General features: G+C 47.0%; 1 protein-coding gene across 1 annotated transcript; it reads left to right on the forward strand.

Annotated features, from left to right (window-relative positions):
* Positions 1-7,029: 7,029 nt before the first annotated feature.
* On the forward strand, positions 7,030-12,091 carry LOC109735020 (uncharacterized). Its single transcript, XM_020294215.4, has 11 exons — positions 7,030-7,302; positions 7,652-7,798; positions 7,877-8,008; positions 8,190-8,329; positions 8,506-8,592; positions 8,744-8,872; positions 9,641-9,793; positions 10,587-10,688; positions 11,120-11,290; positions 11,381-11,460; positions 11,568-12,091. The coding sequence occupies exons 1-11, from the start codon at positions 7,236-7,238 to the stop codon at positions 11,593-11,595; spliced, it is 1,236 nt and encodes a 411-aa protein (XP_020149804.1). The 5' UTR covers positions 7,030-7,235; the 3' UTR covers positions 11,596-12,091.
* Positions 12,092-24,370: the final 12,279 nt, after the last annotated feature.

The following is a 24,370-nucleotide window of genomic DNA, read 5'->3' on the forward strand; positions in this document are numbered from 1 at the left end:
GGTGAAGCGCCTCACCATCAGGGGCGACTCGCAGCTCCTCGTCAACTTCTCCAACAAGGTATACGAGCCGAGGGACGAGCACATGGTGGCATACCTCATGGAGGTACGCAAAATGGAAAAGCAGTTCTTGGGCCTAGAGTTGCAGCACGTGCCCCGTGGCACCAACAAGGAGGCCGACGACATCGCCAAAAGGGCATCCAAGCGCCAACCCCAAGAGCCCGGCGTCTTCGAGGAGCGGCTCTTCAAGCCTTCGGCAACACCTCCGCTTTCAGGGCCGGCGCCGCCTCGGGAGGAACTCCCCCAACCACCTACCTCGGGAGCCCCGGCATGCGGCCCGACCCCGGGAGCGCGCCTACTCCTAGCGCTCGAGCCTTAGGAGGGGTGCTAGACCAAGGAGTTCAAGGAATACCTGACGCAAGGGACGCTGCCGGAGAAAGAGGAGGACGCGGAGCGCGTGGCCCGACAGGCTACGACGTACTGCATCCAGGACGATGAGCTATATAGGAAGCGGCCAAATGATGTTTCCTTGCGATGTATCTCCAGGGAACAGGGGAACGAGTTGCTAGCTGACATACACGGCAGAGACTGCGGGCACCACTCATCGTCACGAACCCTCGTCGGCAAGGCGTTCCGCAGCGGGTTCTACTGGCCTACGGCACTCAACGACGCGACCGAGCTGGTGAAGTCCTGCGAGGCTTGCCAATTCCACGCCAAGTAGATCCATCAGCCAGCTCAGGGCCTCCAGACCGTCCCGCTCTCATGGCCATTCACGGTCTGGGGGCTGAATATCCTAGGCCCGTTTCCTCGAGCGCCTGGGGGCTACCGCTACCTCTACGTCGCCATCGACAAGTTCACCAAATGGGCGAAGGTAGAAGCTGTCCGTACCATCCCGGCCGGATCAGCAGTCAAGTTCATCAAGGGTCTCGTGAGCCGGTTTAGGGTCCCCAACTGCATCATCACCGACAACGGCTCGCAGTTCACTAGTAATCTCTTCAAGACATATTGTGCTAACCTTGGAACGCAGATCCGCTACGCTTCGGTGGCGCACCCCAGGAGCAATGGCCAGGCCGAAAGCGCCAACGCGGAAGTCTTGAGAGGCCTCAAGACCAGGACTTCAAGAAGAAGCTCGAGGCCTGCGACAGGGGCTGGCACGATGAGCTCCAGTCTGTGCTGTGGTCCATCTGCACCACCGCCACCAAGCCAACAGGCGAGACCCCGTTCTTCCTCGTCTATGGAGCAGAAGCGGTTCTCCCTGACGAGGTCAAGCATCGCTCCGCGCGAGTCCTGGCGCTTGATGAGACGCAGCAGGACGCCATGCGGGGGATGGACCTCGTGCTAGGGGAGGAACGCCGCCGTGAAGCCACGCTCCGAGTGGCAAGATACTAGCAAGCACTGCGATGGTATCACTGCCGCAGCGTCCGCTCTAGGACGCTCGAGGTGGGCGACCTCGTCCTAAGGCGGGTGCTCTCCAGGGAGGGCTGCATAAGCTCTCGCCCATGTGGGAGGGCGCGTTTAGGGTAGCCCACGTCTCCAGGCCTGGAGCCGTGTGCCTGGAGACGCAGGACGGGGTCCCCATCCAGAATGCCTGGAACATCTAGCACCTCCGGAAGTTCTACCCATGAAGCAAGGCCCGGCGCCTGTGAAGGTCTCCGCTCGTGACACTCTCACATAATAATGAGTGGGGCTGTACACGCCCCGGAGTCTCAGGAGTGCCGCCCTCGGGCCTCGGGGGCTCCCTCCCACGTCCTAGTGGCAGCACTTAGCTCCGCGCTGGTGAGAAGACTAGACTAGGTGCCGGATGCGTCTTTTTATTTGCTTTCCGTAGTTGGCTTGCCCCTCTTTAATGGAAATTCGCATTCTGGTGTTTCTTGTCGGCTTGGTTCGATCGCCTTTTTCCTCTGTTTCTTCCCTCGGTTCTTTGTTTGACCCGTACTCTCCCTCGCATGCCTCGCGAGGGGGCTGGACAGGTGCACTCGTGAGTGTTTTCCCTGGTCTTCGCGAGGCACCCTCGCTCGAGCTCGCAAGATGGCGCACCTCCCTCTCTTAAGTCTGTGCCCCTTGGGTACCGCGATGCGGAGCGCTGGGTCATGACCGGCCACGCCTAGGGCTCTAGGCCTGGAAGAATAAGAGTTTCTTAACAAATTTTTGCAGTTCCTCGACGCCTCCCAAGCCTACGGCAAGGAGGTCTCACCAGGTGCTGGGAGATGCGCGCCTCACGAGGCGGAGACTACTTCAGACACGTCGAGCTAAGTTATCTCTACACGCCTACATAAAACACGGATGCTGCAACACGACACGGGAACAATAAATATAACACAGCGACTTGGAAATCACGGTTCGTTGCACGCTCGTGCAGGGCCCCATACTTGTTTGTTTTTCAAATGCAGGAAGAAAGGAAAGAACAAAACAAAAGCGGCGCGAGCCCCCACAGCGGTTCGTGAGGGTAGGCCCTTGGCGCCCTCCTGGACTCAGCCTGACCCCTTCTCGCGCTTCACTAGGGCGCGACGACGAGACGACCTGCTACTGCCCTTGAAACGGGCACGACGGTGTGGCGGCTGGTCATAGCCGCCGTAGCTAGATGAGCCGCGGCCGGCGCCGAGGGCAAGTCCACCTTCACCCTCGTCACGACCGTCGCCAAGGCTGAGCACCTCGCCGCCGTCGTTGTCCTCAGGGCAGCATCCGACGCGGCGACCATCTTCCCCGAATACCCGCACGTAGAGGGTCGCGTTGTCGTCGTACTTGAAGTGGAGGGTGCACCGCCTGCCCAGGCCACGCGCGCGGGCAAACGTCTGCCAGCCACGAGCCAGGGCTGCGTTGCCCGCGACGGAGACCTCACCGCGACCCACGAAGCCTTGCTGCAGCAGCCGTCCGCCTACAGCCAGAGACCGCCTGGACCCGTGGCCGGCAGTTTGCCGGCGAAGAAGCGCGGGAGCTGAAGCCAGGTGTCGGCCGGGTTCTCCGACCACACGACAAACTCCAGCAGCACTTCTGCCGAGTGGAAGCGCGGCCGGGGAGACCGCGCAACCATGGCGCGCCTCACTTCATTGATGAGGCTACCACGACCTGGGCGGCTCCCACCGCACGAAGAGGCGTCGCCGCGGCCGCAAGGGGCCACGACGAGGGTCACGACGTGCTTACGAGGGAGACCGCGCCCCCTCTTGGGCGGCGGCGAGCCGGGCCCCTCCTGGCGGGCCTTCCCCTTCTCTGCGGCCGAGAACCTCTTCACCGGCGCCATGGGTGTCGCTGCCAGTAATGAAGCAAGGAAGAAGAAGCGAGCGGAACAGGAAGAGATGGGCGACGGGGGCTTCGCCCCCTTCTCATTTATAGCAGGAGAAGGCCAACCGGCGACCCCCGCGATCACAGGTAATGATGGTTTTTTCTGCATGCATCAGGGACTCGTCAAATCGGGAAGTTGCCGAGGCAGCGTGGGGAAGCGGAGACGCCCACGTCCCATCAGTCGCCACGCGTCAATCAAGGCCACAGGCGGTTGGGCCCCACGGCGCTCCGCACTTGCCCTTTGGCTTCGCCTGAAGCCAAGTTCGAGCGCGCCTTGGGCCCGGGGGCTACTGTCGGCGTTCTGGGAACGGGGGTCCCCAGACTTGCCTGCCCGCGGCCCATGACGTGGCTCCACCAGCGGCCTGGTACGGGCCATCTTCGCCAGCAAACACTCAAGACCCTCTCCAGGGGCCAAGCCTCGCGAGGCGGACGACACAAAACCTCCTCAGGGGCGGCCTCACTAGGCTGGCTCGTGAGGGGCAGAGAAATCAAGGCAAGGGGCGCCTCGTGAGGTTCCCATGACGTGAGCCGTGACGACCAAGGCCAGGCGGGCACCAGCGGGCGCAGAGTACCCGTTGCCTCTTTGGTGCTAAAGGGGGCAAGCGCAGATCCGAGGAGTCCCGAGGCATCAGGCAAAGGTTTCCATATCGGTGCAACGAGACCAAGACCAGCAGGACGGCAGGACGGAGGTCATCGCGGAGCCCATGACGGCGTCACCACCAGAGCCTTTAGCAGGCGAAGACCACCTTTTGTCAGGATAGCTTGTACTAGCTGTCCCCCTTCAAATTGGTCGTTGTGGGATCCCTTCCCGCCTAATATTTTGGGGAGAGGACCCGGGCCTCTATAAATAGGACTAGGCACCATAGTAGGGGCAACTCATCTTGGATCGGATCCATTCCATCCTCGCACACACAAGCTCATCGAGCCCAAGAACACCTCTCCTCAGGAGGTTGTTCTTCCCTTGTACCTGTTCATCCTCAGCCTACAAGGCAATCCACCAGACCACACTGGAATAGGGTATTACACCACATCGGTGGCCCGAACCAGTATAAACCTTGTGTCCCTTGTTATTCGGGTTCGACGTGCAGAGCTTTGAGATCGTGGTGAGTGTGTGAGCTAGGGGAGGGAGAGATCTTCGTGCGCACCCCGGTGTTCGAACCTTAAGGGTTTTGCCGGAACCCGAAATCCAACAAAAATGAAAAATACTTTTTTACCTAGTAAGCATTTCATCAAGCACTTGGCGGCCGTGACCCTTGTGGTTGGCCGTGGCAACCGGACGAGCCGGAGCAGTGGCTGTAGGGGTGGCCGAAGACGAAGCACGAGCTGCCAGACGAGGGCGAGGGGTCGGAGTGGCTTCTTCTTCTTCTTCTTCTTCTTCTTCTTCTTCTTCTTCTTCTTCTTCTTCTTCTTCTTCATCGCCACCGCTTTGGCGAGGGCCGACACGGCCGTCGTCGACTTCCTAGCAAGCTTGGCATCGACGGGAGCAGCGGGAGGGGGGCCGATCGTCGCTGGAGAGACAGTGGCCAACCCGCCGACCTTGCTATCGGCGGTGACAACCGGTGTGGTGAACCAGATGGGATTTTTTTACCCCAACCATTTCTTTGGTGCGGGCGGTGGCGCGGGGTGGTTTCCGGTGGCGACACGCCGGTGGAGTGGCGGAAGGGTTTTGGCTACCCATTCCGGCCGGAGCTGCGGTCATTGGTGGCAATGGTGGCACGTGGGAAGGGGACGACGGGAAGGATGACTTGCTCGTGCAGGAGAAAGAGGTGAGGGGAAGTTTATCCGGCCAAGGGTTAGTATTTTTAAGCGTCGTGAGCCAATTTTTCGGCACAGGGGTAACTACTCCTCTAACTGATTTAGTACTTCGGCTAGGTACAGTTTAAAAGAGTGAAATCGAAATTTTACTTCTCTATAGTTTTTCCTGAAATCTTAAAAGTGCGCGTGCGCTCGTTGGAGAGAACAAGAGGCCGCTCTGCCACATGCGTATGTACCTTTTTCTTGTCTGCTAGTGCATGTGGTCATCCGCATTAAATGTGAATCAGACTGGTCATATCGGAAGGGAAAACAGATCTATGTTCGTTTATTTTGGGTTTTCAAATTTTTAAAAAGTCATATCTTTCAAACCGCGTGTTGAAATTCAGATCCGTCTTCACTGTTGGATTCTTCGCGACGAGATCTTTGAAACTAGATCCCACATGAGTATGTTTCGACAAAAAAATTGATGCCAACTTTGGTGCTATATGGTGCAACTTTAATACTGCATTGTGCAATTTTAATATTGAATGATGCAACTTTTTTCAAAACTAATTTTTAGAGCTGCATGATCCAACTTTCTATGAGGTTGCAACCTAACAATCATGGAAACCTATTGTGCAATTAGTCTACTGCCCGGGACAACTACCTAGTAGTCGATGTGCAAACCCTCCTCCCTACCAGTGGATATGTAGTTTTTCAATCTTGGCACACCCTTCCGCACTCCCCTTACCAGTGGTATGTGAAACTTAGTTTGTTGTTCACGCCAACTGCCTATTAGTCGATGTGCAACTCCTTCCCCTCCCTACTTGTGGATACGTATTAGTTTTAGTTGGCGGGGGCAACAGACGGAATTGCACATAGTCTGCTAGGCAGTTGGCCGGGGCAACATACGAAGTTGCACATCTCACATGCCAGGATAGATGGATGGTGAAAACTCCACATTCATGAGGGTAGTGAAAAACTGCATATAGACAGTGTGCTAAAGTTGCACATCCCACTAGTAGGGGGTGGTGTGGATCGGGTGCTAGCAGGGAAACTACACATCCACGAGGGATACAAGAGAAAGTTGCACATCACTGTTAGATAGTTGACCATCGCAGCATATGAAGTTGCACATCTACTGCTAGGCAGTTGGCCGATGCAGTAAATAGTGAAAGCACATCCATGGGTAGGAGGAAAGTTGCACGTCAACTACTAGACAGTTGGCCTCGGCAAGAGACGAAGTTGCACATCTCACTCCAAGGGGTAGTTTGGAGGTGGACGTGCCATCAGTAAAAATTGCACGTCCACGGGATAGGTGCGAAGTTGCACATCCACTGCAGTTAGTTGCACATTGACTGTTAGATGGTTGCACAAAACATGTACTAAAATTGCACATTTTTTTATCAAACATACCCATGTGGGATCTAGTTTCGAAGAGCACGTCGCAAGGATTTCAACGGTGAAAACGGTCTTAATTCGGATTCGTGGTTTAAAAGTTATGACTTTTCAAAATTCATAAATCGTGAATTAAATGCTAGATAGTCATCCACGCCATGCAGGAAAAAAGTCACAACCGAATGCATGCGGATCATTTAATGCACTATTGATGAGTTGTTTTCGTTTAGCCAATTGGAATCATAAAAATATTTCCTAATCAGATGAGGGAGACAAATACTTTCCAAAAAGACGGCTGCTGGGAAGCGCTAGCGAGCCAACGGCTGCTCACTAGACGCGTTTCTTAGTTTTTTATGGATCATCTGGAGATGCCTTCAGTATCCATCCAATATGTTTGCAATTGGCTCTAGCTCTTAGGAGACGCGCCTAAACCCTTGTTCACCATAATGAAATGTCGAATACATTTTAGTAAAAAAAAACACAATTAGTTATTTGCACGTACCGTCGTCCTGGCAGCGTATCCACGAGGAATCACATTCGAGTCTCCACCAGCAGGTACGCACCGGGAAGATAAAGAAATTAGAGCAACCTCACGTGACACGGAAGCAAAGCCAACATGACACGCGTTACCATTACTAGCATGGCCACGTGATGCCCACCCGTTTCCCGTGCACTCCACGAGCCCCGTCTGGCGCCACATACCAGTACCATCGCCTGCCCGCTTTCCCCTCCCCTATCAAATCCTCACTCCACTCGCCCCGCCCAGCCAGATCTTTCTAGAACCTTCAGCAACCCTAGGGCCCCAGCGAGAGGCCTCTGCCGCCGCCATGGCCCCCAACCCCGCCGCAATCGCCCTCCTGGCCGCCCTCGACGGCAACCTCCGTCTCCTCAAGAGTAAGCGCCGTCGGCTCTGCCGCCGTCCCATGTTCTATCCAATGTCGAATGAAATGATGTGTGATACCGGCGTCTCCATTGTCCCGGACGCTCTCGTGTAGCAATGCCTATTTAGCATGGTCGAATCTGATGTTCTCTCGGGTTACTTTCTGGGCGTTAATTCCTTCGGCTTTGTTCTGCAAGTTAGGCAGAAACCGCCAAATTTGTGACTGCATGGACAGATAACTTCTGTATTTAGATCGATCTGGAGCCTCAGACGGTGCAAACATCTCCTTAGTGCACCACGCTCCTCGAATTTTCATGATTGTATTATTTGATTTTTGTTGCATCTGCAATTTCTCCATGCTAGAAATGTCCAAAAAGATGGATTTGCGGGTAACAAAGGACCCCAAAGGGCTGAACGCACTCCATTTCGCTGCAAATAAGGGGTCCCTGGAGATTTGCAAGTTCCTGGTGGAGGACGTGGGGGTCGATGTCAACTCGGTATCAAGCGTAGGTAAAATCTCTGCACCAATAACAGGAGGCGTTGCCTATATTAGTACTCAAGTACTGAAATGCCGTATTCTCCTTGTAGGTGCGACACCGATGTTTTACGCTGCACTCAAGGGAAATCTTCAGGTTGCCAGGTATCTTCTCGATCATGGCAGCGATCCGGCGAAACCCAGTGAGAGGGGCTTAACGCCGCTGCACAATGCAGCAGAGCATGGTGCGTTCCTCATTCTTCAGTTCACTTAGTCTCTGAAATAGATGGAAGGCTTACAGGATAGTAGTTTAGTGATCTAAATGCTCTTATATTTCTTTACAGAGGGAGTACTAGCTTACACGTGTTTTTTATACTATGTAGAAGCTCCTTCTCTGCTTAACTTATATATTTGTTGTGCCTCTAGGGCATTGTGAGATTGTAAAGCTGTTGCTGTCCAAAGGAGTTGACGTGGATGTTATCAATTACCGAGGGACACCATTGCACATGACTGCTGCAAAGGGTCAGCATCAGGCCATGAAAATTCTGCTGGAGCATGGTGCTGATGTAAGCTGTTGATTTCACACCTAATTGTATTGCATGCACAGTTATAAAATGAAAAATAAAATATGAAAAATTAGTCACCTGTAGCTTGAGGATGAAATGGTTCGTTCTCGAGATGCATCAGAATACTTGGTGGACATAATTTTAATTATTAATTGGCCATTCATTTGCCTTTACAGCCCAACAGAGTAGTCAATCATATCTTCTCACCACTAATGATGGCATGCTGTGGGAACTCCTTGGAATGCATGAAGCTACTGATTGAGGTCCAGTAACTTGTCTGCCCAATTTAACATTTTTATGTTTGACTAGTCAATTATATGGACCTCTAAACAATTGTTTGGAGCAGAATGCAAGTTAAATGTGCAGATCCTGTCTCTAAAGCTACCTTTGCATTTTGTATTTTCAATTCAATAGGCTGGTGCTGATGTGAATGGTAATAGTAGCTCTGGACCAACTCCTTTAACGGGGGCAGTTGATGATGGCTCAACTGAATTCGTCAAGTTCTTGCTGGAGGCTGGAGCTGACCCTAACATTCCTAACCAGGTAACATAGCTCCGGCTTTCATGATGCTTCTGTTTAGCTATTTTAATGCTTTCATGCTCGCAGTATCACCTCCCTTGCAGACCTTTGGCTGCATGGTAATCTATTATGCTACTACTAAGGTATCCCAAGTGAAGTGTGTTGTATACTTACTATAGACCGACCATGTGTCAAGTATTGTTCAACCAATGTGTATCTGAATACATCTGCTGGACTTTGCAGTCACCTGGTCAGACATTTCATGATTTGAAGCTGTAGCGATAGATTTTTGTGCCATGGTTTTGATTTTTTTTCACAACACATACAACAGGTTTGGAATATCATAGGATCGTGATGCCATTGTGCCAGTTCCTTTAAAAATTGTTAACCAGTAAGTTTCAGATCATACCATTGGAATTCCATTATTGAGATGATTCAACAATGGAATTCCAATGGTATGATCTGAACCTACTGGTCTGAAGATTTTAGCGAGTGCCACGATTACTCTGAACCTAACAGAATCACGACACTCACTAAAAACTTAAGTCACGTTGCTACATGTCCTCCACATTTTGTTAGGTTCAAAATTCTAATACTGCCATCAGGATGAATTGATGAATAACTAGTTTTTATGATTTTCTTTTGAAGGTATAGTGCAGAGAACTAGGGTGAATTGTGCCTGCCTTCCAATTCATGACTTTGATCATCCACCAAATTCCTTTTTCATACTGTTATATCTTCCATTTTCCATGCGGTATTATATTACATCTTCCTTTTTTTTTTGCGACATAGCACGGGGATATTCCAATCAAGAGAGCAGCAGTCCGTGGTCAGCGTGAACTTGTTGAGCTTCTGTTTCCTAAGACAAACCCAATTCCATCTGTGCCAGATTGGAGTGTTGATGGGATAATTACAACTATGAAATCTCCACAGACCAGGGTTCAGGTATGTGTGCGATTTGTTACTTGATTGTAGGATGAATTGTAGTTTCCTATTTAGATTGGAGTAAGTCATGATGCTCCTATGGATGCATTCTCCTTGAAAAGATTTCCACAGTGCAAATTCTCATGACCTGTATATACATGATTGCATCCATGGTTTATTCCTGTGACTCACTTATCTACGTGTTCTTTGTTCTTGATTTATTTCCGCTTTGAGAACAGATCCTAGAAAATATGGTAATTGACACATGGTAATATTGATTATATTGTACTCCCTCCGTCCCAAAATATAAGAACGTTTGTAACACTAGCATAGTGTCAAAAACGTTCTTATATTCTGGGACAGAGGGAGTAGCTGCCATGTTCTCTCTCCAAGCCTGTATGTTTTTGATAAATGAATAATAATGGTAGAAAGATTGAAGTCACTACATCTGTACCGGCATTGGGAAGCCATTGAACCCACAGTTATAGGTTACTCTGCAGGTATTTGATTGGAGGATGTTACACATTAACTGAATTTCCTGTTGAAGTTTGTGTCAGCATTTTTTTATTAGCAAATTGCTCACAAACTTCAGTGGTTCTGGTCATCCGGCACTTCCTCCAGCCAAGTCTGCAGTGTTAACATAGGAAACATATATCATGATTATTATTTTAGGAATTTTGACCAATATATCAAGATTATTATTTTAGGAATTTTGACCAAGGAGCTCATTTTCAACTGTAGCACTCACCATGCTGCCTGAATCAGTCACATTCCCTATGCCTTTAAAGTTTAACCAAAATGCCTCTCTGTTCAGGATAGAGCTTCTGCGGAAGAACGGAAAGCTGATTTGAAGTCACAAGGGAAGGAAGCATTTGCAAAGGAGGACTACTTTACAGCAATGTACTACTATGGACTGGTAAGTGACTAAGTGCATGAACTAAAATAACTTGTTTGGAACAATACAAAAGAAGTTCAAAAGAAACAGTAGTTCTAGAACACCAGGTTAAGGATTGAAACTGCAGTGACTTCCGATATCCTTGTAGCAGTACAATTTGTTTGCTTAATGAGGGTTCGCAAGATTGACTGATGATTCATCATGGTTTATGTTGAAATGTTTGTGAAGGCATGGGTGTCTTACATCAGGATCATACAATAGAGTAACTACATTTCATTTAGGGTTGACACTTCATCTGCGACAACTTTTTTTGCTCAAGTCTGGCGTGTGCTTATTTGTGCTTTTCTTACATTTAAACTAATGAAAATGCAACAGTGTGCTTCAGAGAGCCTGTTAGATCCAGTTATCATTGCATGGAAAAATCATGCGATGCTAACCACATGCAAATGTAGGTGATGGAGATAGACCCACTTGATGCGACCCTGTTTGCTAACCGGAGCCTCTGCTGGCTGCGCATGCGAGAAGGGGACAGAGCACTGGCAGACGCTCAACGGTGCAAAATGTTGCGTCCTGGTTGGTCCAAGGCATGGTACCGAGAGGGCTCAGCTCTCAGTTTCATGGAGGTATAGTTGGTGTATCAAATCAAACCTTTCAATCTGATTCAGTCTCTCGACCTGTGTCTCACTTCCTCTCATGGCATCCTCCATTTACAGGATTACCAAGGGGCAGTTGATGCGTTCCAGGAGGCGCTGAGACTTGACCCTGAGAGCAGTGAGATCAAGAAGATGTTAAGGTAATGATGCGCTTGAATCTTGTATCATTTTGCCCCCGTTTGAATCTTACTCCAGTTCTGAGATTTTCCGATGTTGTTTTGACGCCTTCCACTCTTGCAACCTGCAGTGAGGCCAAAAGCAAGGCTACTCGCTAAAGAGTAGAACCCGTGATGGAGCTGACATATAAGCAAGTGCCTATGTCCTACATACCTGTGATCATCCTGTCTTTTCACGGGCTACTAATCCACTACCAGGCCTGCTCGTATTGCAGCCGTTGACAAGCTAGCTACTTTTGAACTGTGCTCGAGGGCAGCTGCGGAGCTTCATCAGGAATAAGAGGAATCAAACATATTGTACTACTCCCTCCGTTCTAAAATAGATGACCCAACTTTGTATTAATTTTGTACTAAAGCTAGTATAATTGAGTCATCTATTTTGGAACGGAGGGAGTATGTATTAGCCGTGAAGAAGAATGAGTTGTTAGATGCACCAACAAATATATAGTTCATGAAGATCTTTCACCTGAGATAGACGAGGCCAGCATGGAAATCCCTTGCAAGTCAAAATCCCCTCCAGCCACGTTGGGCAGGGGATTAACCAAACATAGCCTAAGGGCCTTTTTTTTTGACATCAACATATCCTAAGCGCTAATTTGGTTGCCAGGGATCCTCCCGGGATCCACCTACTTTCCCGGGATAGGAATTTCACGTGCTGAATCAACCAAGGGGAGCCTACCGTGCAAGACTCTGAATTCTCTCAGTCTGGTCGCCGGGACCGACGCCCTACCCCCCCATGTACCAAGCGAGAGTTCTCTACCAAGCGATCCGCCTCCACGCGCCGCCAGGTCGCCCCTCCAGTGACGGCAAGAAGCTGCTCCCACCTCCGGCGACGATGCCAGGGGTGACGCTAGGCCGTCACCCTCTTCCTTGAACCAAAGCCCAAGCCCTTCCTCAGCGTTTTGCTTCCGCATGGTGATGCCTTCCCATGCACTATCGTGCTGACTACAGCAGATCCGTGGTGAAATTTTCCTCTGACACGTAAATTCCCCCGACGGGGGCTTGCTCCCCTGGGTTTGCTGCCCGTGCGACCAAACATAGCTTAAGATGGTTCCCCCCCCCCCCGGGTTTGCTGCCCGTGCGACCAAACATAGCCTAAGATTGGTTGCATCGTATATATGCATTACCCTAAGCTGCACTTCCATCATCTTTATAAAGACGGCCAAAACCAATTGATGGCCAAAGTTTTATACGTGCCAATAATTGGCACCAATTCAATTAGGCTCTTCACCCCAATCCCGGCAGGCCTCGTTTGCCTGGGCCGGGGTCACCCGGGGTCGGGGCTCAACCGTGTGCACCAACTCGACACGATTTATTTCTCATGCCAGAGATAAATTGACTTTCATTTATGCCCGATCATCGATGTTCTTCCTCGGCTCATCCCATCCAAAACCACAGTTCAATTCAGTCCCAATTCGTCGAATTATTGTCACACAAATCAATCTCTTTCAGTCCGACTTATCTCTCTCGGGCGAATCCATATATTGTGTGCCATGAGCGACAAGAGCGCCTCGCCCATGGCGTAGAGTTGATTCGCAAAGAAACTAGTTAGCGTCGAGGTTGGTCACTAGCTTCCGACTTATTTCGTGTAAGATTTCATGCCTTTTTTCCTTTTGTTTTTTTCCTTTCTTATTCACACATTTATTTCTATATTTAATAATTTTTGATTCCCACCTTTTCACCTTTTGTTCTTCTCAACAGATTTGAAATACAAGACAAACTTTTGGAATTCTATGATGATTTTTTTATAAACATACGATGAACATTTTGAAAGATAAGATTAACATTATGAAAATACACCATGAACATTCTCTCAATACGCTTACAACATTTTTTCACATACAATGAAGCTTAAAACAATATGTGATATGTTTTTTATGACTACACACTCATATTTATTAAATATCATGATGAACATTTTTCAAAAACATGGTATTTTTTCAAGTATATGGCAAAAAATTGCAATACATGATAAACCTTTTTTTAATACACGATGAATATGAGAAAACATTGTAATACATGATTGACGTTTTTTAATACATAATGAACTTTTGTTACATGCACAATGCACTTCTGTTAAATACTGAAAGAGTATTTCTAATACACCATAAAAACTTCTAATACATGGTAACCGTTTTTTAGTACCCCGATGGACAACCGGTAAACATTGTTTAAATAAAAGATGTAATTTTTAATACACGATGAACGTTTTTCTAAAATCATGAAGAATTGTTTTCATAAACAATACACTTTTTGATACACAACAATTTTTTTAATACACGATGAAAATTTGTTAATACACAACGAACATTTCTTAAAATACATGATAAATATTTATTATATACAATACACATTTTTTATAACCCGATGAACATGTTTTAATAGACGGTGAAAGCAAGAAGAAAGAAAAAACAGAAAAAGAAAAAAACATGAATTTAAAGGAAAGAAAAAAAGAAAACAAACAGAAGACGAAAATATAAACGGTAAAGAAAAACAAAAAATGAAAAGGTAGGTAAAAAAGAAAACATAAAAGAAAAAATGAAAACAAAAAAGCAGTTCAGAAAACCAAAAACAATAAAACTGACAAAGGAAGTGGAAAACCATTCAAAAAAAGAGAAAACCGCTGCAACCTTCCTCGTTAATGGACCAGCCCACTCGCTGATGCTAGGTGGTCATAGCATTCACAGTAGGCGAGATATAGCCCCGATGATCTCTCTCGTGATTTCATTTTGAACAAAAACATGGCCCTCAAGGACCCGAAGGCTTCACAAAATATTCAACGGCGACAATACAACCCAGGACATGACTCAAGAATTTTTGTTTTACAAATCAGCCCCCCTCCCCCCAAATATGCAAGAAGGACCCTAACTCGAGAAGTACATGATGGGGAACACAGTATTTCAAATTTTTTTCCTACGATCACGCAATATCTACCTAGAAGATGCATAGCAACGAGACGGGAGAGTGTGTCCACGTACCCTCGTAGACCGAAAGCGGAAGCGTTTAGTAACGCGGTTGATGTAGTCGAATGTCTTCACGATCCAACCGATCCAAGTACCGAACGCGCGACACCTCCGTGTTCAGCACACGTTCAGCACGATGACGTCCCTTGAGCTCTTGATCCAGTTGAGGATGAGGGAGAGTTCCCTCAGCACGACGGCGCGGCGACGGTGATGATGAAGTTACCGGCGCAGGGCTTTGCCTAAGCACTACGACGATATGACCGTGGTGTTGAACTGTGGAAGGGGACACCGCACACGGCTAAGAGATTGTTTGTTGTGCTTTGGGGTGCCCCCTGCCCCCGTATATAAAGGAGGGGAGGGGGAGGCCGGGGACTAGGGAGGAGGCGCGCCATGGGGTGGAGTCCTACTAGGACTCCGTTCCTAGTAGGATTCGGCCCCCCCTTTCCTATTCCAAGAAGGGGAAGGAGGGAAGGAGAGGGAGAGGGAAAGGAAGGGGGGGCACCCCCTCCCCCTAGTCCAATTCGGACTAATCTTGGGGGGGGGGGGGCGCCACCTTGTGGCCTTCCCTCTCCTACTCCCTTATGGCTCACTAGGGCCCATAACTTCCCCGGGGGGTTTCGGTGACCCCTCGGTTCCCCGATAAATATCCAAAATATCCCGAAACCACACCGGTGTCCGAATACCTTTGTCCAATATATCAATCTATACCTCTCAACCATTTCGAGACTCCTGGTCATGTCCTTGATCTCATCCGGGACTCCGAACAAACTTCGGTCATCAAATCATATAACTCATAATACAAATCGTCATCGAACGTTAAGCGTGCGGACCCTTCGGGTTCGAGAACTATGTAGACATGACCGAGACACATCTCCGGTCAATAACCAATAGCGGAACCTGGATGCTCATATTGGCTCCTACATATTCTACGAAGATCTTTATCGGTCAAACCACATAACAACATACTTCATTCCCTTTGTCATTGATATGCTACTTGCCTGAGATTCGATCGTCCGTATCATCATACCTAGTTCAATCTTGTTATCAGCAAGTCTCTTTACTCGTTCCGTAATGCATCATCCCGTAACTAACTCATTAGTCACATTGCTTGCAAGGCTTATAGTGATGTGCATTATCGAGAGGGCCCAAAGATACCTCTCCGATACTCGGAGTGACAAATCCTAATCTCGATCTATGCCAACTCAACAAACACCACCGGAGACACCTGTAGAGCATCTTTATAATCACCCAGTTACGTTGTGACGTTTGATAACACACAAAGTGTTCCTCCGGTATTCGGGAGTTGCATAATCTCATAGTCAGAGGAATATGTATAAGTCATGAAGAAAGCAATAGCAATAAAACTAAACGATCATAATGCTAAGCTAACGGATGAGTCTTGTCCATCACATCATTCTCTAATGATAGGATCCCGTTCATCAAATGACAACACATGTCTATGGTTAGGAAACTTAACCATCTTTGATTAACGAGCTAGTCAAGTAGAGGCATACTAGGGACACTCTGTTTGTCTATGTATTCACACATGTACTAAGTTTTCGGTTAATATCATTCTAGCATGAATAATAAACATTTATCATGATATAAGGAAATATAAATAACAACTTTATTATTGCCTCTAGGGCATATTTTCTTCAGTCTCCCACTTGCACTAGAGTCAATAATCTAGATTACATAGTAATGATTCTAACACCCATGGAGTCTTGGTGCTGATCATGTTTTGCTCGTGGAAGAGGCTTAGTCAATGGGTCTGCAACATTCAGATCCGTATGTATTTTGCAAATTTCTATGTCTCCCTCACTGATGCGCGTCGGTGGTATACAAACGGTTTTTAACCCCTTTCCGCGACGGCATTTGGAAGTGTCGCCAAGTGAGTGTGGGCGATAGGGGGGTCCTTCCCACACGACCCAGAAATAATCGGGGATATGCCCTCCTAGCACACACGCTCGGCAAAATGAGGTCGTGTGCGACCGGCGAGCGCTCAAATACGGAAATACATACAGTAGAGCTAAAAAAGTACAATTATACGACGAAATTGTTTCCGGTCGCAAGTACATCCCACACAGTCAGTCCCCGCTAAACGTTTCCGTTCGTATGTACATCCCACACAGTCGCTCCAAGGAAAACATTTCCATTCACAGGTACATCACATATAATTTTTCCCGTTAAATCGTTTGCGTTATTGAATGTATCACACACGGTCTGTAGAAGAAACTGTGTGGCAAAGGCTGTCCATCACACACAGTTTTTATGTGGTAAACGTTTGCGCAAGGTGGCCTAACGCAAACAGTTTTCAAGAGAAAGTCGTGTGTGATTGTTCATTGATCCAACACGGTTTATTCCTAGAAACTGTGTGCGTTGCCTGAGGTCATCGCCCACAATATTTTTTCAACAACCGTTTGCAATAGCAAACCCAATTAGCAGGCTAATTCGCCATTAGCACGCTAATTGCCCTATTATTAATAATATATTTATTAATCTAATTGGCATTCATATCAAGCACATAATATATTTCATTTCCATATTAAGGAAGCAGAATTTCATAATTGAAATACATCAGAGTACAACATGATATAGTTTCAGCACTCAGCTACCCGATTACACAATTGCACCAGCACCAAGTTTCACATGCAACATGTAGAACCTTTCGAAATTAGCATCATAGATGGTATATAGACAGATCCATCTCATCTGGAAAACTGCTGAAGCGGAAGGCGAATATTGAGCTTTCATTCATGTTGAAGGTCTTTGCAACTTTAGGCCTGTGCCTGTGGATGATTGACCGTCCGTCCTTCGTCCTCTTCAGGAACACTTTAATATTGAACCGTGGGTGTTGTATGAAAACCTTCCTCGCCTCCTGACCATAGAGGTGGGTTGAGAGGTAATCATCAGTGAACTGCTTTGGAAAGGCTTGAAAATAAGGATGTGCATAAATATCTTCTCTATATTGGAAATGGGGCAAAGGAATAAAAAAAGGCAAGGTATAATAGTTAGTACCATCTTGTAGTGAACTGATGTCTTCTTCATTGTGCAGACAAAGATCTTGTTGTTTTTTGTCGATAATTTCTTTACCCTAACAATCTTTCTGAGTTTCTTGGTTTGATTGATATTCATGGACAACTCATTTTCCCATATGCAAAAAGGGTCAAACAGTGGGTCAAAACCTCTGACAGCAGGACCTACATGTGCAAGACCAAATTGTTAAAAACCACAATATTAGAATGATTCCTGCAATTGCACAATAATGTCCTATTAGACAACGGACCATGCACGTGCTAACCTCGATTGTAAACCTCAGTGCTTCCCATTGTTTCCGTGCAACACATATAAGGTAGTTAGTCATCAGGCTTAGTAAGGGTTCGCATGCTATCAGTAAAATATGTTGATGAAAAATAAGCACATTGTAGATTCATCATATTAATTCAAGCCACATGGAAAATCCATTTATCCAAACCAAGCATGATTAAGAACTAGGAAATATAGCACTTGTATATGTTTCTCATCTATTAAGTGCATCCGAATTCGATTTATTCCTCACATGGTATACACTAACAGAATGCAGCCACAACAATTGAACATCGCATTGCAGAATTGAACCAAGCAGTTAACTAAACACCAAACAAATGAACCAAACGTTAACTGAGCACCACATTGCACAATATAACATACTCCTAATAGAAGATCAGACAGTTAACCAAACCAAGCATGCTTAACAACTTGGAAATATAGCAATTGTATTTGTTTCTCATGTATTTAGTACAGCCAAATTCGATTTATTCCTCACATGGTGTACAATAATAGAATGCAGCCACAACAATAGAACATCGCATTGCAGAATTGAACCAAGCAGTTAACTAAACACCACAACAAATGAACCAAACGTTAATTGAGCACCACACAGCCAAATTCCATTTATTCCTCACATGGTATACAATAACAGAATGCAGCCGCAACAATTGAAAATCGCATTGCAGAATTGAACCAAGCAGTTAACTAAACACCACAACAAACGAACCAAACATTAACTGAGCACCACATTGCATAATATAACATACTCGTAATAGAAGACCAGACAGTTAACCAAACCAAGCATGCTTAACAACTTGGAAATATTGCACCCTGAAGAATTGAACATCACATTTGCAGAATTGAACAAGCAGTTAACTGAACACCACATTGCACGACTGCTACCTCTTGAGCACTGTGTTGGTTTTCCCTTGAAGAGGAAAGGGTGATGCAGCAAAGTAGAGTAAGTATTTCCCTTAGCTTTTGAGAACCAAGGTATCAATCTAGTAGGAGACTACACGCAAGTCACCTCGTACCTACACAAACAAATAAGAACCTTGCAACCAACGCGATAAAGGGGTTGTCAATCCCTTCACGGCCACTTGCAAAAGTGAGATCTGATAGAGATAATAAGATAAATATTTTTGGTATTTGTATGATATAGATTGAAAGTAAAGATTGCAAAGTAAAATAGATTGGAAACTTATATGATGGAAAATAGACCCGGGGGCCACAGGTTTCACTAGTGGCTTCTCTCAAGATAGCATAAGTATTACGGTGGGTGAACAAATTATTGTCGAGCAATTGATAGAAAAGTGCATAGTTATGAGAATATCTAGGCATGATCATGTATATAGGCATCACGTCCGCGACAAGTAGACTGAAACGATTCTGCATCTACACTATTACTCCACACATCGACCGCTATCCAGCATGCATCTAGAGTATTAAGTTCATAAGAACAGAGTAACGCATTAGGCAAGATGACATGACGTAGAGGGATAAACTCAAGCAATATGATATAAACCCCATCTTTTTATCCTCGATGGCAACAATACAATGCGTGCCTTGCTGCCCCTGCTGTCACTGGGAAAGGACACCGCAAGATTGAACCCAAAGCTAAGCACTTCTCCCATTGCAAGAAAGATCAATCTAGTAGGCCAAACCAAACTGATAATTCGAAGAGACTTGCAAAGATAACAAATCATACATAAAAGAATTCAGAGAATATTCAAATATAGTTCATAGATAATCTTGATCATAAACCCACAATTCATCGGATCTCGACAAACACACCGCAAAAAGAATTACATTGAATAGATCTCCAAGAGAATCGAGGAGAACTTTGTATTGAGATCCAAAGTGAGAGAAGAAGCCATCTAGCTAATAACTATGGACCCGAAGGTCTGAGGTAAACTACTCACACATCATCAGAGAGGCTATGGTGTTGATGTAGAAGCCCTCCATGATCGATTCCCCCTCCGGCGGAGCGCTGGAAAAGGCCCCAAGATGGGATCTCACGGGTACAGAAGGTTGCGGCGGTGGAAATAGGGTTTTGTGTGGCTCCTGGATGTTTTCGGGGTATATGAGTATATATAGGAGGAAGAAGTAGGTCAGTGGAGCTGCGAGGGGCCCACGAGGGTGGGGGGCGCGCCCAGGGGGGCAGGCGCGCCTCCCTGCCTCGTGGCCTCCTCGCTTCTTTCTTGACGTCCACTCCAAGTCCCCTGGATCACGTTTGTTCCAAAAATAACTCTCCCAAAGGTTTCATTCCGTTTGGATTCCGTTTGATATTCCTTTTCTACGAAACACTGAAATAGGCAAAAAAACAACAATTTGCACTGGGCCTTCGGTTAATAGGTTAGTCTCAAAAATAATATAAAAGTGCTTAGTAAAGCCCATTAAACATCCAAAACAGATAATATAATAGCATGGAACAATAAAAAATTATAGATACGTTGGAGACGTATCAAGCATCCCCAAGCTTAATTCCTGCTCGTCCTCGAGTAGGTAAATGATAAAAACCGAATTTTTGATGTGGAATGCTACCTAGCATAATTCTCAATGTATTTTTCTTTGTTGTGGCATGAATGTTCAGATCCAAAAGATTGAAGATAAAAGTTTAATATTGACATGAAAATAATAATACTTCAAGCATACTAACAAAGCAATCATGTCTTCTCAAAATAACATGGCCAAAGAAAGTCATCCCTACAAAATCATATAGTCTGGCTATGCTCTATCTTCATCACACAAAGTATTTAATCATGCACAACCCCGATGACAAGCCAAGCAATTGTTTCATACTTTTGATGTTCTCAAACTTTTTTCAATCTTCACGCAATACATGAGCGTGAGCCATGGACATAACACTATATGTGGAATAGAATGGTGGTTGTGGAGAAGACAAAAAGGTGAAGATAGTCTCACATCAACTAGGCGTATCAACGGGCTATGGAGATGCCCATCAATAGATATCAATGTGAGTGAGTAGGGATTGCCATGCAACGGATGCACTAGAGCTATAAGTGTATGGTGGGTGTGCATCCAACTCGCTTGCTCACGAAGACCTAGGGCATTTTGAGGAAGCCCATCATTGGAATATACAAGCCAAGTTCTATAATGTAAAATTCCCACTAGTATATGAAAGTGACAACATATGAGACTCTCTATCGGTGCTACTTTGAAGCACAAGTGTGGTAAAAGGATAATAACATTGTCCCTTCTCTCTTTTTCTCTCATATTTTTTTATTTGGGCCTTTTTCTCTTTTTTATGGCCTATTTTTTTCGTCCGGAGTCTCATCCCGACTTGTGGGGTAATCATAGTCTCCATCATCCTTTCCTCACTTGGGACAATGCTCTAATAATGATGATCATCACACTTTTATTTACTTACAACTCAAAAATTACAACTCAATACTTAGAACAAAATATGACTCTATGTGAATGCCTCCGGCGGTGTACCGGGATATGCAATGAATCAAGAGTGACATGTGACGGTGTCCTGGACTAGGGGGTACTCACCATGTCATCTCCCGATCTGTTAGATTGGGCCGAGGACCCCCATGGCCGTATACTCATGGGCCAGTTCGGACAGCTGCCGCATACAAGGAAGATTCCACAAGACTTGGTGATCAACACAAGGACTCCTCCCCACCGGCGTATTCGGCTAGGACTCTTGTTATCCTAGGCCTCTGGTGCATTATATAAACCGAGGCCAGGCTAGTCGATAGATAACAACAATCATAATCATAGGCTAGCTTCTAGGGTCTAGCCTCTACGATCTCGTGGTAGATCAACTCTTGTAATACTCATATCATCAAGATCAATCAAGCAGGAAGTAGGGTATTACCTCCATAGAGAGGGCCCGAACCTGGGTAAACATTGTGTCCCCCGTCTCCTGTTACCATCGATCCTAGACGCACAGTTCGGGACCCCCTACCCGAGATCCACCGGTTTTGAGACCGACATTGGTGCTTTCATTGAGAGTTCCGCTGTGTGATCGGCAAAAGGATCAATGGCTCGACTGCAGATCAACTGCGACGTCGGCTTCTTCGTCACCGGCTCGGCTGGTCACCTTGGCTAGACCGAGGACTGCGCTCTACCTCCGATCGTCATGTTCGGATGAGGGCCTTCATCAACATAAACTCCGATCTCTATCAAGATCATGGAGGAATCATCCAGGGAGCCCGGGGGCTCAACGTCAACATTGCGCTCAGGCGACCGTGCTGTTTTTCTGGACAACGAACTTGTATCCGCCGCCACCGCCTCCTCAAGTGTCGTTTTAACGGTTGCTTCGGTGGAATTGTGTGAAATTGAGTCTACAACAACCCTGGAAAATTTCGTCGAGTTCTGATGGAGGAATCTCTGGCAATCCGCGATATACCGGAGCCCTGTCAAAACTGGACGGGAATCTGGACGAGTTTAGGGCGTGGTGTCCAGCTTCTAGCTCGGACGTTCTTTGGAAGATCCAACCATTGATCGGCTGCGGAATTCCTATATCTACCACCCCTCAAAATTTCATCTCGATCCGACCGTCCAAACTCCGGGAACCTTCCGATTAGTGCATCACTTTTCGGATCTGTTTTCTGCGCGAGGACGAATCCGACCCGAATTCATCTTTTTTATGAACGGGATTTCGAACATCCTTTTTGAAGGAAGTTTTGTATAGGGTATTGTGTTTTGTTCCCAAACACATCCTGCTAATTTTGAAGTCTTTTCCAATATGATCTTCACCATCGTGCTGGTGTCAAACCAGCCCGACAACGTTGCTCTACGGCTGCCGACCTGCGCTAGACACGTTGTCACTTTATTGAGCCGAGCTCAACTTCTTCGGATCATCATCTCGGCAAGCCGAACAAGAGTTTGGCATCGCGAAGGATAAATCATCACCAACATCGCTGCCCCACGGATTACACGGAGCGGGCACACCGGCATCGCCGCACGGTCACTTCATCAAGCCGGCATTGACCACGTCACAACCGGCATTGGCAGGGCCACACTGTTGCTTTTTCAAGCCGATGTCCATCACGCCGACCTACTTCGACTCATCTAGTGACATCGAGGCTTCGACATCTCGGCTGGACCGGGGGCTCCGCCACCTCTTCATCAACCTACTCCGGAGACTTCGACGTCACTAGCCGACCCGCCTCGTCACGTTGGCTGGACCGAGGGCTTTGCCTCAGCAAGCCGACTTTTGCCAGCGTCGCCATGCCGTCGCTTTATCGCCCGTCAGGCAATGGGTGTGCGGATCGAGTCCCAATTTTGGGAGTCACCTTTCTTCGGATTGCTACAACAAATAAACCAGGTGCTATTAATCATAGTAATTTTTGCTTGCTTGGGTTTATTTTTCCCAAGAAATTATTACTCTGGTTTGTTTCATCATCTGTACACAGGTCTATCGAATGGTGGCCGCACTAACGACGGTCGCATGGTGGTTCCGTCAGTTTCCGTACATAGTCCGGCGAATGCCGCATCCGAAACTCGGACCGACCTGTGAAGTAATGGACTTTGACTGCGTCACGTGGTCTCTTCGGCAAGCCGACGCCGTCGTCCCAATCGGCGTAAATCGGCTCGCGTGATCTCCTTGTTGGTCGTGTTGCCATACCGACGTGTTCGGTTGCCTCGGGGACTTCGGCATCGCCGAGAAAGCTCTACCTCATCGAGTGTTCGACGCGCAGGCCATATTTTCTTTTATTACTCACTTTGCATAAATTATATATTATGCAACGATTTTTTTAATTATTATTATTACTATTATCTCCGGTTTGCACTATTTTTTGTGCACAGGAAAATGATCCGGGTCGGGCAGTATCGTCAAATCGGCGTACTGACATACCACGTCACCTCGGCTGGACGGGGGGCTTCGTCAACACCTCATTAACCCACGCCGGGGACTTCGGCGTCACTCTGTAGGCCTGCATCGGTCGTGCTATGACACCACTTCGGAGTGCCGAGCTCTTCGCTCCGCCACCTCGGGACCGGCTTGGGGGATGGAACCTTGTCCCGCATCAAGCTCGGACCGCGTCATCAATGCCGAACACATTAACCAGCTAAGTCGCTTTTATGCTCAAAGTTTTAAATTTTTAACTTGTGTTCGGTTCGACCAAGCATTATAATTTTTTGGCAAATAATTTTTTGTGAAAAAATTCCTTGTCATAACCTTGTTTGTGACACACAAATTCAAATACCCAGTTCACTTGGGGGCTTCCTTCATGAAGCCTTTCCTCTTGCATATGATTATACTTGTACGGCTTCGTTCCTTGTTCGTGTATTATGCCACAATATGCACCATATTGACTTAAGCGATTTGCAAGCTGGGTTGCCTCGCTCCTGTGTTTACCCCTACGTTCCCGATTGTTTGGCTAGGGAGTAAAGGGAGCACCTCTGCGATTGTCACGATCGGGTCATCCGAGCTCGGACCTCAGACTGGGTGAAGCCGAAAGCTAGCGCTCTTATTGTTTTCAATTATGGTCGGCACACAACGGAACTCATGAGTACAAAAAATCTATTGCACAAGTCTCATAGTAACAATGAGCAACCGAAGAAAGGTATCGGTGGGGGTACTATTTTCTTCGAAGATGCTTCTTACACTTCGTCAGTAATAT

Source organism: Aegilops tauschii, chromosome 5, assembly GCF_002575655.3.
Source record: "Aegilops tauschii subsp. strangulata cultivar AL8/78 chromosome 5, Aet v6.0, whole genome shotgun sequence".
Taxonomy (NCBI): Eukaryota; Viridiplantae; Streptophyta; class Magnoliopsida; order Poales; family Poaceae; genus Aegilops; species Aegilops tauschii.

What these genes read in the sequence shown, in the direction of transcription:
- LOC109735020 (XM_020294215.4), top strand. Translation starts at nt 7,236, where the DNA reads ATGGCCCCCAACCCCGCCGCAATCGCCCTCCTGGCCGCCCTCGACGGC. An exon ending in GCATGAAGCTACTGATTGAG is followed by an intron (nt 8,593 to 8,743) that starts GTCCAGTAACTT and finishes TCAATTCAATAG; the next exon opens with GCTGGTGCTGATGTGAATGG. An exon ending in ACCCTAACATTCCTAACCAG is followed by an intron (nt 8,873 to 9,640) that starts GTAACATAGCTC and finishes TTTGCGACATAG; the next exon opens with CACGGGGATATTCCAATCAA.